Below are 16127 nucleotides of genomic sequence, written 5' to 3'. Positions count from 1 at the left end.
TTTTGAGGATTACAGACATTTAAAAACATAAATGTCCTGGAGTTCTCATTATGGTGCAGCGGAAACAAACCCAACTGGTATCCATGAGGATGCGGATTCGACTCCTGGCCTTGCTCAGGGGGTCAAGGATCCAGTGCTGCCCTTAGCTATGGAGTAGGTTGCAAAAGCAGCTGCAGTTTGAACCCTAGCCTGAGAACTTCCATATGCCACATGTGCAGCGCTAAAAAAGCAAAAAAACCCAAAAGCATAAATGTTCTAATTAATATTTTTCTTTTATCCAGTGACCTTCAAAAAGGAACAGTAAATTAAAATTCATTGAGCACTTTTCCTATTGCAGATATTATTCCATGGGGTTTACATATATATTTTTATATAAAATATTTTTTGATTGAATAATTTCCTCCTAATCTTCACAACAATCATACAAACAGAGTTTTTTTCATTTTATAGATGAGAAAATGGGGTTGCAGGAGTTGATTTTTAAAGTTGATGTTACTGGCAACATGAAATAATTTAGAAAATTGGTCATTTATTCCACTATTCCTACAACATACACATATTCAACACTTACTATATGTTAGGCAGTGCGCCTGGAGATAGGGATGTAAAAAAATATCTCTGTATTTAAGGAGCTCATAATTTAGAGGGGAAGACATGTGATGAGTGTTTCCTCTGGCAGAGGCAGGAACAAGTGCAACTTCAGATGGGCTGATGTGAGAAGAGTTACTGAAGACTTCACTATGAATGCAAGAGTTGAGATTGGTCTTGTAGAAGCAGGAGTTTGTCAAACAAAGAAAATACATGAAGACTGAATTCCAGAATGTGACACTAGCATACTCAGTCTTGGAGGCTTAGAAAATTATAGTACGGAGGGGTGGGGGTGTCGGGGGCGGGGGGAACATGAGTATAGCTAGAAACAGGTTGTCTATAGGAGAGTAGGGGAAGAAAGGGGTATTTATCACACTAAAAATATGGATGTTAGAGAGAGGGGAATGGGAAGTGACTTCATGCTTTCTGACTTAGGTTACTAAGGGTTCAATTAATACCATTAACTGAGGTAAGAGATTAGGACAAAGAGCCATGGATGCTCCTGGGGTCACTGATAGCTGTGCAGACTGCTATCTGTCCTCTTTCTTTTACTAAAACAAATCTGAACCAGACTTGACATACTGAAATTTTCATTAAAATCTTCTCAAAGACCTACAAAGTAGGAAATTATACCCCTTAGCTAGTCATATTGCTATTTAAAAGAGCTTTGGGGACTGAAATTTCCTCTAGCTACCCTTACAGCTTCCTAATCTTGAAAGAAATGGGAAACCACTGGCCACCATAGAGGTGTTCCCCAGGATGAGACCTAAGTGCCTTGAAGCTCCTCTTTAGTGCTTTTTTTTCCTTCCACCATGTCATCCTACTTCCACTCTCAATTAAAATATATATATATGAATATGTATGTATATATGTATATATATGTATGTATATATGTATATATATTCTCACTGGATAAGATCTTGGCTACCTGTATGGCCAGAGGCTCTGCCTCCATGGTGATTTAGAGTGTCAATTTCTGAACTTGTACCATAAATATGCTATTTAATTACTCATCTTACTGCACTCTCCTCCCACCCCCAACTCAATTCTCTATGCTTTCAGGTCAGCTTATTCTCGTTTTAATTGTGATGGCAAGATTGGAGTGTAGGCTTAAGAGAAAAGAAACAAGAAGGCCTGTCAGCTACTTTATGGATTGTAGGCCTTAAGCTACTGAGTGGCCCAGGAAAAAACCTAAGTGTAAAAAAAACATGAGTGCTAGGGTACCTCCCACACAAGAGTTGGGAGTGAAAACCCCAGCTAGTAACAAATTGTTTGCCTGGAATTCTTTGAGACATTTTGGGGGTAGCTCCAGTCTCAAGAGTTTATTGGTGGTCGAAGTGGGTGCTCGACCATCACTCAGTCACTCTCCATGGGAGACATTTCTCAAAATGTCTGTGAGAACAACAAAAAATTCTGTGAGATAAAATTTGAGTTCCCATCATGGCTAAGCAGAAACGAATCTGACTAGCATCCATGAGGATGCAGGTTTGATCCCTGGTGTGGATCAGTGGGTTAAGGACCTAGTGTTGCCATGAGCTGTGGTGTAGGTCACAGACATGGCTCAGATCTGGCGTTGTGGGTGTGGCGTAGGTCAGTGTTACAGCTCCGATTTGACTGCTAGCATTGGAACTTCCATATGCCTAGGGTGTGGTCCTGATAAATAAATAAATAAATAAATCAGGAGATTTTTTCATCCTGAGTTCCAGCTGCCTTTTAGAAGTTGATTAAATTATAGACTTTCCAAGAAAATAGCTCTCACACACACAATATTTCCTACAACATTTCAGAGATGCAAGGACAATCTGAGCCATATCTATTGATTCCCTAGCAGCCCATGAACTCAAGTATGAATATTTCTACCATAAAAGTTTTTCACCCAGAAAAAAGGAAATGGTGCTTCTTTGATTTAAGGTCATGAAATGGGTATTTTTAAAAAAAGTAAAGAATTAGAATATATAGGAGAGGAGGCAGGTTTCAAGCTGTTATGATCTGAAATTGCTAGAGGAAAATTAAATTTAAAGCAGAACTACAAGAAGATAGCCAAGCCTCAGAGAGGCTAAGAGAAGAACTTACATGACTTTAAACAAGACTGGTGATTTCCTTTACAACTTATCCGTAAAACAAACATATTCTACAGAAAGATGAACAATACAATGCTGTATTATATTTTCTTTCCTGTGGTCATGGCAGGCTAGGAAGGCAACAGCAATACTGGGGCTACTTGTTGATAATTCAGAAGTGTCCTGGTCCTCTTCAGTAAACATCACAGGAGCCAGAGTCGTACTTTATAATGAGACATTTTCCCACCAGTCTAGTCTACAGTAGCACACTTTGTTCATTGAGATCCTGTGGTCATGGAATGAAGACTTCTCTCACCTCATCGGCACTGTTCTTTGAGAATTCAATATACATGTATGAGCAGGATTCTTCCCCTTCAGGAGCTGCCAGACACCACTGTGATTCACAGTTTCTTTTTGTTATACCCAAAGCTCTATCATGTGTCTTGGTTTACAATTTTATTTCCACATACGTGATAATACTATTACTAACAATTGGGACTTTGATGGGGTACAGTAAATAACACCACTCCTCTCTGCACTTCTTAATCAACTGAGAAATAAGAGTCAGCCAATGGAGGGTAAAATATCACCTTTATTAAAAACAAAGCAGGAATTTGAGCAATTAATTGGACTTCCTGACACAGAAGCACAGAGGTAGACTTATTTCCCTGTATCTGGCAGCTACAACCACACATTGCCTCCCTAAACTGGGGCAGAGCCTGCCCTTAAAAAGTCTACTCACTCCCAAGGGGAAGGTTTGGCAGGAAGCCTGGGGAGGAAAGGAATGGACACATGAGCTCAGTTTCTCCTTCTAAGATCACGAAGCAGGGAACTGCTCCACCGCCCATGAGATGGTGGAAATGAAGAGGGGAAGGGTCCAGAGTGTGTCACTACTACAGTTCCATTCACGTGGAAGGAAGCATCAGGAATGTGGAAGAAGTTATTCCCCACCCTACCCCACCCCTAGCCATACCTAGCCTTGTGGTCTCTTGCCCCATTAAGTCTGTGGTTATCCAGGGCTTTGGTAGACCAAGACAGTCCTACTTCCACCTTCGTGTGGCTGCTCCTCCAGTACTTGGAACTTTTCAGCAGTTCTATTTTACTGGCAGACAGTTCTAAATAAGATCAGAACAGTAAGTAATTAAATCCAGTCTGAAGGGTCTCCAGCTAAAAATGCATCCCCTATTCCTTTCTCCTTACCAAACCGTTCAACTACATTGTCCCACGTAACATAAGTTCTTCAATGCGATTAAATCACGTCATTAAATTACAGTAATAAATTTGAGGTTTGACTGTGATGGTGGGTGTAAACTATTTTATTGTCAAGTTAAAGAGGTTACAGACCCTTCGGTCTTTAAATAAGAAATCAAGAAGTCATGGGTGGTTATTTATTATTCTCTGTTCTCTTGGCAAAAGAAAATCCCATGATCCTCTTCTGGTTTAACAAATAATCTCACAAGTATATAGACAAGTTTTCTGTTCCAGAAAACAGAGAGGTATCCATTTATATATTACCATGGCCACAATTAAGAACAACAATAAAGATTACATATTAGAGGTTTGAGATAAGCTTTACAGCGTTTAGCAACAATTTCTGACGTACACCCTTAGTAGAATCTTTGTCAGAAACAATATTTGAAGGACATGTTCTATGTTACAGAATAATGGGAGCTTATCTGAAGCCAAAGGAGAATGAATGTCTTCTTATTTTCTTACTGGTATTTCTTCAGCTAACAGTTATGATTTTCAAGTCAAGGTGTTAGAATTCAGTTAGTTACCACAGACAAAAATCCTAACAAAATCAAAACCTACACTATTAAAAAGTGAGGACAGAATAAGATTCCTAACAAATGGAGTATGTGAAATGTAAAGTTTTACACTTATTCTAAAAAACGCAGCACACATATAACTTAGTGATATTATTTAACGCAACATTCATCATCTAAGGTACAGATGACAAAGAACAAGGTCAATCAGACAAAACTTCTCTTCCAGAGTGGCCCACCAGGTCGGACCATCCTCTGTGGACCAGTTCTGCAAACACCATGAGAGTTTCTCTGTTATTTGCCACAGCGATTCAGTGACAAACATCATTACCAGCCAAGCAACAGAATGAGGTAAGTTGTGATTTTCAGGGTATTGTCCCATTTATCTATACAAATGTTTGATTGGTTAACCCCTAATGATACTTAACAAAGCACTAGAGGTCAAGTATCACAGAATATTCTTTCTGGCACAATGAACCACAAATAAGCATTTATACTCCTTTGGAATATGCTACTGTCTTAGTGATTCCTTAGGTTGAACTTTAGTTTCTTCTTGGCCAAGTCCCAGGTGTCTGAAGCGTTGCTCACTTACTTCTTTTGCCCAGTCTCTGCCCTCAGCTTCAACAAGTCCACTGGGTCCAGGATTCTGAGCCGCATCTTGGGTTAAGCAGTGTTCTCTGCCCTTCCCTTTTCTTTCTGGGCTCCCAAGAGGAGAAGTAGAGTTCCAAAGTAGAGATTATGGGAGCACTGCCTGGACCTATTAGTAAACACTTAGAGGAAAATCCAGGGCTAAAAGGTGTGGCGTACCGGCATAGGTATTTTCTAAAATTAAGAAAGGCAACATGAGAGATTTAAAGACATGGAGAAGAGAGCGGATACAACCAGAGGTATCTTGATGGCAGACACTCATCACCAGAGATGACAAAGGGAGAGAGAGAAGGGGTGAGAAGTGGAAGTGGGAAAACAGGGAGAAAGACAAACGGGGGGAAAACTGAAAGTATGTACACAAGGGAGTTGGAAAAGAGAAAATGAAAAAGAGTGTGTGGCATAACTGAATGTCAATAAGGAATATACTAACCATCTATAAGCCTCTGAAAGTGGAAGGGATCTATCTGATATATCCTAACTCCAAAACAAGATGAAAAGCAGGAGAGGGTTTTTTTGTTTGTTTGTTTTGTTGTTGTTGTTTTTATTGTTTGGGTTTGTGGGGGCGGGGTTGTTTGTTTTTGATTGTTTGGGTTTTGGGTTTGTTTGTTTTTTTTTTTTTAACCCCACCTGTGATTTGTGAAAGTTCCCTGGCCAGGGATTGACCTGTGCCATAGCAGCAGCCTGAGCCACTGCAGTGACAATGCCGGATCCTTAACCCACTGTACCACAGAGGAACTCCAAAAGTAGAAGATATTGAATATGAGCATAATGACATCCTAAAAGTTTCAATAATAAGAAAAGAACATGAGAATTCTGAATGGTCATTCTCTGATAATAGAAGAAGAACAAGAGTTACTTCTAATAGTCAAAGGACAGATTGAAGTTCTCTGAAGGTCCATCTGGAAAGCTTGAATTTGTGCCCTGCTCACAGAGATGTTTGGATCTTTTTCACCCAATGACATATAGTCCTGAATTCCATCCCAGCAGGAAAAATATCTCCTGTTAGAAAGAATACACAAATTCACAACCAGGCCCCATTTTCTATCTCCAGCATCCACAGCATGGGTGGTTAATGCAGCAATAGCAACCACTGGGAAAGTGAGTCTGGAATGAGGTAAGCTGATTGTTTCAAGTTATTCAAATCATTCTCACCTCAGGGACAATCCTGAGGGTTAGCATGTTTTTAGTTTCTCTAAAAATTCAACCTCTTCATTGTTTTATTTTTTAGTTTAACCATATTAGAGTATAGATCACTTACAATGTTGTATTATTTTCAGGTGTATACAAAGTGAATCATTCATACAGATAAATATATCCATTCTTTTTTCCCATATAGGTTATTACAAACTATTGAGATTTTCCTGTGCTATGCAGTAGGTTCTAATTAATCACCTACTTTATACAATAGTGTGTGTGTGTTATTCCCACCCTTCCAATTCTTCCCTTCTTCACCATTCATTATTTTAAATAGGTACACTAAGAGATATTTAACATTGAGATATTTTTCTTCTAAAAAATAACATATTCAAATATCTTTTAAGTGCTTCTTCAACATGATCTTGTGTAAACTAATAGCTATCATACTCTCCCCTCACATAATCCATTCCTCTGTTTGGCATGGATTCCAAACCCAACTATCTTATCTTTTCACAGTTTAGTTAAAGGCTAATTCTTCAATATTGAGGGTCCTGGAACAGATACTTTACTTCACTTGAGGCCTGACCAAAGTAGAATAATGAACTAAAATAACCACTAGTTTCTTAATTTTTTGATATTATGATTCCTTATCTGCAGCATATGATGACCCTGGCATTTTCACTGCCCAATAACATCGCCAATTGCATAATGTTTACTTAAGTTCTAAAATATTTACAACCACCTATCCATCTTTTTATTTTACATCATATCCATCTATCTTAGCTGGGTTCCTATGCCCAAGTGAGTACCTTGCATTGCCCTACAGCTGTCTCTCTTGTGCCTTCCTCCTCAAGCAGGTCCAAGCCAGCGGACCTAAGAAATGGCAGCACAGTGACAGAGTTTGTCCTCGTGGGCTTTGAGCAGAGCTCCCCTTCCACACGGGCTTTGCTCTTTGCCCTCTTCCTAGCCCTCTACAGCCTCGCCATGGCCATGAATGGCCTCATCATCTTCATCACCTGGACAGACCCCAGGCTCAGCAGCCCCATGTACTTCTTCCTTGGCCACCTGTCCTTCCTGGATGTCTGCTTCATCACCACCACCATCCCACAGATGCTGATCCACCTGGTGGTCAAGAACCACAGTGTCTCCTTTGTCGCTTGCATGACCCAGACGTACCTGGTCTTCTTTGTGGGTGTGGCTGAGTGCATCCTCTTGGCTTTCATGGCCTATGACCGTTATGTTGCAATCTGCCACCCACTTAACTATGCCCAAATCATGAGCCGGCAGGTCTGTGTGAGGCTGGTCAGTACTGCCTGGTTCTTTGGGTTGATCAATGGCCTCTTTCTTGAGTATATGTCTTTCCGGAATCCCTTCTGCAGAGGCCACCACATAGAAAACTTCTTCTGTGAGGCCCCCGTAGTGATTGCTCTCTCCTGTGGAGACCCCAGGTTCAGTCTGAAAATGGTCTTTGCCGATGCCATCGTGGTGCTGCTCAGCCCCATGGTGCTCATCGTCATCTCCTATGCTCGCATCCTGACCTCCATCCTGGGCAGAGCCTCCTCCTCTGGTCGGGGGAAGACCTTCTCTACTTGTGCCTCCCATCTGACTGTGGTCACCTGTCTCTACACTTCGGCCATGTTCTCTTACATGAACCCCCGTAGCACCCATGGTCCTGACAAAGACAAGCCTTTCTCTCTCCTCTACACCATCATCACCCCCATGTGCAACCCCATCATCTACAGTTTTCGAAACAAAGAAATGAAGGGGGCTATGGTGAGGGCCCTTGGGAGGAGCAGCCTGGCCCAGGCACGGTCTGTCTAGTGGGAAGACCCCTGGAGGGGTGGCTCCCTCCTCCAGCCCTGACAGGTGGGTAACTCTCCATGCTCAAAGGCTCCAGGAAAGCGCATCCTAGCTTCCTTGGTACTAGCATCCGACCCGGAAGAGCCTCCTGATGTCTAATGCTCATCTGTCTAGGTGACGTTAAACACCATTTTCTCTCGGAAGTTATTCGGGAGAACTTGTGACTTTTCTGAGTCATTTTCTTCTAAGTTCTCACAACAGAAATGCATAAGCACATAACTGCACTAAAATCCATTTCATTTTCTTTGTACAGCAAGTTTACATGCTCTTCCCAGCAGGAGTTCTGCATGCACATTTAGGAATAAACAGTTTTCTCTTTCAGTGTACTGTTTGTATTTGTTTTTCTTTCTCACACTCCACTCTCACTTCCTGAATCTGCCTTCGTCCACGCTGCTCCTACATGAGAAACAGTAGAGGAAGAAGTAAGAAAAAGGAAATTAGGGAGCAGCGTTGAGATTAAGACAAGTTGGTCAGAGAAAGAAGAAAAACTGAGGATCACCAAGCTGAATATACCTTTTTAGCCTCCACTAGCCCATGAGGGAGAATTTGCGGTGGCATGAAATTACCAACACTGCATTCAGTGTTTGTTTAGGTTCCTGTGTGTTGAGGAAGGGCAGGACAAGTGGGAGAGCCCAGGTGTCCACACCTTCTCCCTGAGTCCTCTAACTTCCTTAAGTACATGAGTATTTGATGTTTCCTTCAGATCCAAGTAATAAGTACCTCTATCAAGTTTCTCAGAATACCAGTTTCCTTCCCTGTCACCCATCCCCCTAATAACTCCCCTCTCCTGACTGCCTTCCTTTTGAGTAATCATCTAACATCTCAGTCCATTCAATCCTATTCCACCTTACCTCCTCATCTTAAATGGAGGCATTTCATTCCCTGTAGTTTTAAGGAATGCCCCCTCCACACTACTTCCACTGTCTCTGAAGACTTTCTCTTGGTAATCCTGACCTCTCTACCTTCATGTAGCTTCTCTCCTTAGTCAAACTCAGCATCCCTTGAGAGGGCATTATGTTCTCAGCTGATGCTCTTTCTTTGAAAATTGCATCCTTCTGGAGTTCTCTGGTGGCCTGATGGTAAAGGATCTGGTATTTTCACTGCTGTGGCATGAGTCAGTCCCTGGCCCAGGAACTTATGCATGCCATGGGTGCAGCCAAAAAAAAGAGAGAGAGAGAGAAAGCAAACTGCATCTTTCTTAGGTCTCTTTCATAACAGATGGGAAAGAAAAGGGGCTAACCCTGACATTATCCAAGAAAAATTACCCCAAGGCAGCGTTAAGCAGACAAGAAAGACTTCATTTCAGAGTATGGCAATAAGAAGGCGATTGAATCCAACTCTGCTGAATCAAGTAGCTAGAAAGTTTTTAAGAGATGCACTAGGGGGATCTTAGTCCACCTGCCCCTGGTAATTGCTCTTACCCAAAGGAAATGTAAACTTACCTGCTGTAATTTACAATTTGGAGCAAGACACCCACTAAAGTTAGACACCTACCCTACCACAGAGACTAGGAAACTGGGGTGTTATTTTCCTTGAGAATTACACTTCAAAAGATGGCTCCCAGGTCCTTGATAAAATCATTCCCTGAGTCTTAAAACTGGCAAGAAGCTTTTTAAGGGGATTTTTATACATTTCAAAGGGGCAGAGAAAGAATTTGCAATTACAAGTTTCTAAAGTAAATGCTCTGAGAAAAAGAGAAGTCAGGGGCCTATGGTCAAGATGAAACCTGTTTACAAATTTGTCAAGTTCAAAGGGGAATGTTAAGGCCTTCTTAGTCATCACTGAGAACAAAAGAAGTCCTTATTCTTCCCTCAGGATCTCTGTTCCTTTTCCAAGTTCAAAAATCCCTGTCTCAAAGAGCCTTTAAAAGTAAAAAGTGAAGGAAAGAGAAAAAGGAAAAGGCAAAAAGAGATGAAAATGTGGTTTTAAGTTTTCTGAGAAATAACATTTCCCCAGCACTATTGTACACTGACATAAACAAGACACAGTTACAGCTTTTAAGCTTTAACAAGTAACAAATAATGGTAATGCAAAGGGCAGACTAATATAGGAGGGCTATACAAAATACACTGGGAGTACAGATTATAACACCGCTTGCAACCATTAAGCACTTAGGTTCTAACAACTTTACGTTTAATCTTCACAAAACCCTTGAAGTACTAGTACTAACTCCATTTTGAGAAGCAAAACTAAGGCTCATAGAGGTTATTTTGCTCAAAATCATAGCTCATTTCAAATGACATAGCTTCAATTCTAACTGGGCACCACTTCGAGAGCCTGCACTCCTTAATCAGATAACTATCCCAAAGAATGGGTCAGGCTTTTACACCAAGGAAGTGATATTAGACCTAAGCCTTAAACAATATATAGGGAATTAAAAGGTAAAATGGAGCAGGGTGTGGCATTGCCAGGGACCAGTAATTATAAGCAAGAGGAACTGCCTGATTCATCATGCAAATGATAGGTTCAACATGGATGACGAAGTATGGCCAGGCATGCTAGAAAATCAGGCTCAGTGACCTAGAACTGTCTTCTCCAGGCCAAACACTTCTCATTCAAGGTCCTGGGCTCTCAGGAGTCCCGGGCTCCACGTGGGAACCAACGCATAGAGACCGGGGTTGGGGGTGGGGGCGTCTTGCCGGTGCTCTGTCCGAGTCTCCCCTGCCGCTGCCTCGGGGCTGGGGCTCGAAAAGAGCCCATACATACGACGAAAACCCAAGTAAACGCAAAAACTAGAAGCCATCCATTAATGCACGTCCATTCTCATTTCGGGATGCAAAGCCACTGGCCCTCCGCGTGACAGGCTTTAGGGTTACCACAGCCCGGCCCAGGGGCCGAAAATGGAGGAAAGAAATCCAGGAATTCTACCTACAGTCTCGACTCAGCCCACCCTCAGCCATGGCCGAGCCCTCGGCTCCTTTCATTTAAAGCCTGCGCCATGTTCTCAGCACCAGATTTCCCGCAGGTTCGGCGCAGCAGAGAAATAAACTACCCAGGAAGCCGCGAGGCTCTGACCTAATTACAGCTAGCAGAGGAGGTGGGCGTGGTCCGCGCTAAGGCCCTGCGGCCAATCAGACTTCCCCAGCTTCTCGGATCGTCGCTATGGCAACCAATGAGCGCCTCCTCTTTCGCCGCCCAGCCCTGATTGAGAGCTCTAACCAGACCTCTCTGGGTGTGAGACGCTAGCTATTTTGGGAAGCTCCGCAGCCGCACGCCCCAGCTGGTGACGCATCCTTCGGCTTGGGATATCCTCCCAGCAGAGTGCAATTGTTGAAATGCCGCGCCCCTTTGGAGGAAGGCGGGGCGGGATGGGGGCGGAGCAAGGCTGGAGGGAGGCCTGAGCAGAGATCTTTGAGCATCACTAGGAGTGACCTTGTCCAAGGATCTGCAGCCTAGTTCTTTCCAGGTGTTAGCACCCACACCCCCGCCGCCCCTTTCAGCGAATTGAGTAATTGTTGGATCTTCTTCCCTCCTTTGGACAACCGCAGGGTTCTCTGAGCGTCCTTGACTCCCTTTGCAGTTATCGACTCCAGGAAACCTTCCTTGATCCCTTCCCATCCTGGGTTCACTGGACTTTAAGTTCCCTTCATAACCTGCCCGTTTTCCTAACACCACTGATGCTTTTCTGCCTTCCTCATTAGTCTGTGATTCCTTTGTGAGTCCTTAGCACAGTGCCTCACTGTAGGTGGTGCTGTGGTACTGTTTCCTCAATGAACTCTCTAGCACAATCCTGATGTATTAACCAAGTATAAGCAAAACTGTTCTGATAGGAGTGGAGAAGGAGTGTCCAAGGAAGTCTCTGAGCACCACAATTAGTTACTTCAGGTGAAGTAATCAGTTTAACATATATAGTTTACCCACAGACATGAAAATTAAACATAGAGCCTCTAGAAATACCCTTAAAAATCTCTTTTTGGACTTCCAATCTGATTACATGTGTTTGTTTTTATTTTCCAGTCTTAATACCTAGGTAGCCATTTGCCTGTTCTGCTTAATTCCTTACCCTCTTCCCCCAGGTCTGGGCTTTGAAGCAAACCTGTGTGGACCACTTCAGCAGATTCCCTTCTCTGCCTTTCTGTTGGATTCAGCCAATGAGTATCATAGGCAGAAGATCAGAGGGAAGTAGGAATGTGAGGTTGGGATATTTAATGCCCTATTTCCCTAGGAGGGTGTGGACTCATTTGAGTCCTCTTGCTAAGAGCTCACTCCTGTCATGTGACCACCCTCTACCTAGTTCTCTAAGTTTGAACCAGCTATCCCATTACCCCTTCAGGCTTAGCCCCTCTAATAGTAGATTCTGGGAACTGCTCACCACTCTTGTGATTTCCCTACACTTTGCCCACACCTTTCTAAATAATCATCTATTAAATTTTCTCAAATTACTGTGATTCGACAGTGCCTTCTGTTTCCTGGGGATGCCCTTATATAAGACCATTTTCTTTTACTGAGGTAATGGAAACAGTTATCTCAAATGCAGATATTTGGAAGGCTCAATGATGTAGCAAAAGAGCATGGGCTTTGAAGTTGGGAAAAAAAATGGAGTCTCATGTCATTCGATCATTTATTTATTCAGTTGAACAGTACTGTTAGCTGTAGTAGAGATTTTAGAGAGTGTCTGCTATGGCACACAGCCCATTCCCTAAGAACCATCTTCTCCCACATGTGGGAACCTTGCCCATCAAGTTAGTAAGTATCACGGGCCACAACTCTCCTCAATCACAGTCAGTGCAACAAAGCTAGATTAAGCCCTCTTTCACAGGAGTTTGCAATTGGTATGCAGTGAATATAATCAGTTCTAGGCTGGAACAGGCAGACACTCAAACTATGGAGCAGTTGTCTTCTGCTCTGTACCTGAAGAAACAGTTAGCAGGGAGAATAGGTTGAAGTCAGAGGAGAAGGAAACAGAGATAAAATACCATGTCTCCAGAAAAAGAGCCAAATAACGACTCCCCTGGTTTTGGTCAGCCTTGGAGGCCCACCTTCATTTTTGCTCTTTGCTTTTGTGAAATAACCATGCATCTTTGTAATAAACTCCTCTTTTCCATCAAAACGATTACAGATAGGTTTCTATTTCTTGCAACCAAAGAAGTCTTAACCGAGACAATATCCACCTCACTGTGGTTATAAGAACTAAATGAGATAACATATTTCAAACACCTAAATCAGTGCTCCAAAAATAAATTGCTTTTAGAGATCCTTCGTGGCACAGCAGGTTAAGGGTCCAGCATTGTTACTGCAACACCTTGGGTCACTGCTTGATATGGGTTCAGTCCCTGGCCTGGGAACTTCAACATGCCATGGGTATAGCACAAAAATAATAATAATAAAAGTTACTTTCTTCCTTCCAACTTTAAATGGCACCCATGTGCTCTGAGTATCAGACTTACTGTTTTTTTGTATTTCTTATTTGGAATGACAAGCCACTATTTTTGCAAGATTTTCTTCATTCATGTTTTTCCTCTTACAGTTGCTGTTCTGTTCATTGTCTAGGTGCTGATGTATTTGTGTTTGTGTTTCGTTATGTTTTGTTTTGAAGTTTTTGTTCTCAGTGGATTGAATGTTTTGTTCCTCAATGGGTTTTAATCATATGCCTCAGTTTCTGACACACCATCATGGGTCTCTGTGAGGAAAGGCCCTCTTGTTTTATGTGTTTATTTATTTCTTTATTCTATCTTTATACCCTTTATCTCCTCTCCCTCCACCTTCCAAAATAGGCGGTTTTCTAGTATGTGTATTTCTGTTAAACGTGTCCTTGGAAAATAGTATTATTTTGCAGGCATGAATTTTCTTTCTTTTTTGTCATACCCACAGCATGCAGAAATTCCTGGGCCAAGGATCAAACCTGAGCCACAGCAGATTCTTAACCACTAGACCACCGGAGAACACCTGTAGGCATGTATTTTTAAATGTGCTCCAAACTACTATTATATGTCTCATTCTGTGCCTTTTTTCAGTGAGCACTATTTTTTATCTCCATCCACATTGCCAGATGCTAGCATTTAATCTGTTGCTTCACACTAGTGCCTACTCTTCCGGGCTCTGCACTATGCACTCACAATGTTGTACCTCCATTGATGAACACCCACATTGCCCCCGACTCAGTGACACTGCTAATAACACATCCCTAACAACATTAGTAATTATCTAGATTTCTGATTTTTGCTGTTTTGATAGATATAAACTGATGTCTCATTGTTGGTTTAATTTGCATTTTATTATTAATGGTTTTGATCAAATTCCCATATGCATATCAGCTTATTCTATTCTGTAAATTGTCTGTTGATATTATTTGCATCTTTCTTTACCTGTTGAGTTGCTTTTTTCTGTTCATTTGCACGAGTTCCACGTATATTCCGTCTTTGTCAGTTTTAGACAAAGCAAATATTTTCTTCATTCTGCCATTTATTAACTTTGCCCATGGTCTCCTGTATAGAACATAAGTCTTTGTATTATAGTCCAATTTCTCAGTTTTTGCCTTGTGGTATGTGCTTTTGAGAGTGTTGAAATATATGGACTACTCTCTTAGTTATGCCCACTCTCTGCCTCGTTCTCTGAGGTCACTGGAGAGGCCCCTGGGGTCACTGCATCCACTCCTCTTCATTGGACGCCACAGTATTTGGACTACTGAGTTTCATTCTTAAGAGAATCCCATCTTCCCTGAGCCTTTTCCCACACAGAACCTCAGGCTATGAAAATCATATCTTTTAATTATTTGAAGCTGGGCTTCCCATAATCCTGGACACACATAATCTCCTTGGCTATTGGGGAGAACCAAATCACCATAGTTACTGTCTTTCAAGAGTTTCCTCACTCCCATTTCTCTAGTCACTTCCATCTCTGTGAGTCAAAATTAGGCCCAGTTTGCGATCTCTGCTCTGCCATCCTCTTCCTTAATGAATCACTAAATCACCTTCTGGAACTTGGCATTGTGCCTATTTTATGATTTGTTCCTGGGACCTACAATCCAGTTTATCTGTTTTGGCAGACTCTAGCACATTTTTACAATGATAGTACTTATTTTCCTCTACTTTACCTTCACCTGAATAATTCCTTGTTTATTTCTACTCTCAGGGACATACAATTCCATTAAAGCTCCTCATGATGTAAAGTACCCTGACTTTTCTTCTATCATTTTCTTTTGTTTTTATTCCTCCTACTTACTTCCTTGTGTTTCTTTCCTTTTTTCCTTCCCTCCCTGCCCTTTTTCTTCCTCATTTCCTTTCTAAATTTTACCAGTGCTGAAGGCCAGGACTGACTTTCTATAGATCACAGCAAAGAAGCTGTTTCTATCCCAGAAGCAGGTTCCCCACAAGCATGTGGTATGTGCCACATGACCTGCACTTCCTTTCCAGTTGCACATCAGAACCCATTTCTGTTTCTTTGGAACAATGTACTGCACCTTTTCTTACTTCTGTGGTCCAGGCATGAGTCCTGTCCTACCAAGTTTCTTTTTTTTTTTTTTTTTTTTTTTTCCATTTTTAGGACCACACCAGCAGCATATGGAAGTTCTCAGGCTAGAAGTCGAATCAGAGCTGCAGCTGACAGTCTACGCCACAGCCACAGCAATGCCAGATCCGAGCCGAGTTTGATATCTACACTGCAGCTCACAACCACGTCGGATCCTTAACCCACTGAGCAGGGCCAGGGATTGAACCCACATCCTCATGGATACTATGGTTCACTATTGCTGAGCCACAATGAGAACTCCCCAAATTTCTTTACATTTGTCACATTTTATTTTCCTCATTGTGTAAAAACTCAAGTTCTATTTTTATCTTACCTGCACTTTGTGGATTAGTGTAGAGACCGGAAGTGCTTTTTTTCCCCAACCCTTTTCTACTTACTTTTTCCAGGGAATTATGGGATGCCACCTCTCCTACTGCTTTTCTTCCAGTAATTATATTTGATATCCCCTGTGGCATAAAATTTTGTGAATTTTCTCAGCATTTTTTTCACTTTTGTCTTCTCCATTTTGTCTTGTCATCCCCACCACTGACAAACCACACAATCACATCCCCAACACACACACACACACACACACACACACCCCATTCCCATTTTCAAATGG

General features: G+C 42.0%; 1 protein-coding gene across 1 annotated transcript; it reads left to right on the top strand.

The window, feature by feature from the left end:
- LOC102161787 (olfactory receptor 10AD1-like) lies at positions 3624–8191 on the top strand. The gene is made up of 2 exons (XM_021092619.1): positions 3624–4765; positions 7054–8191. The coding sequence occupies exons 1-2, from the start codon at positions 4761–4763 to the stop codon at positions 8018–8020; spliced, it is 972 nt and encodes a 323-aa protein (XP_020948278.1). The 5' UTR covers positions 3624–4760; the 3' UTR covers positions 8021–8191.

Source organism: Sus scrofa, chromosome 5 (assembly GCF_000003025.6).
Source record: "Sus scrofa isolate TJ Tabasco breed Duroc chromosome 5, Sscrofa11.1, whole genome shotgun sequence".
Classification (NCBI taxonomy): domain Eukaryota; kingdom Metazoa; phylum Chordata; class Mammalia; order Artiodactyla; family Suidae; genus Sus; species Sus scrofa.
The sequence above is the reverse complement of the archived record's forward strand: the minus strand, read 5'-3'. Positions and strand labels throughout refer to the sequence as shown.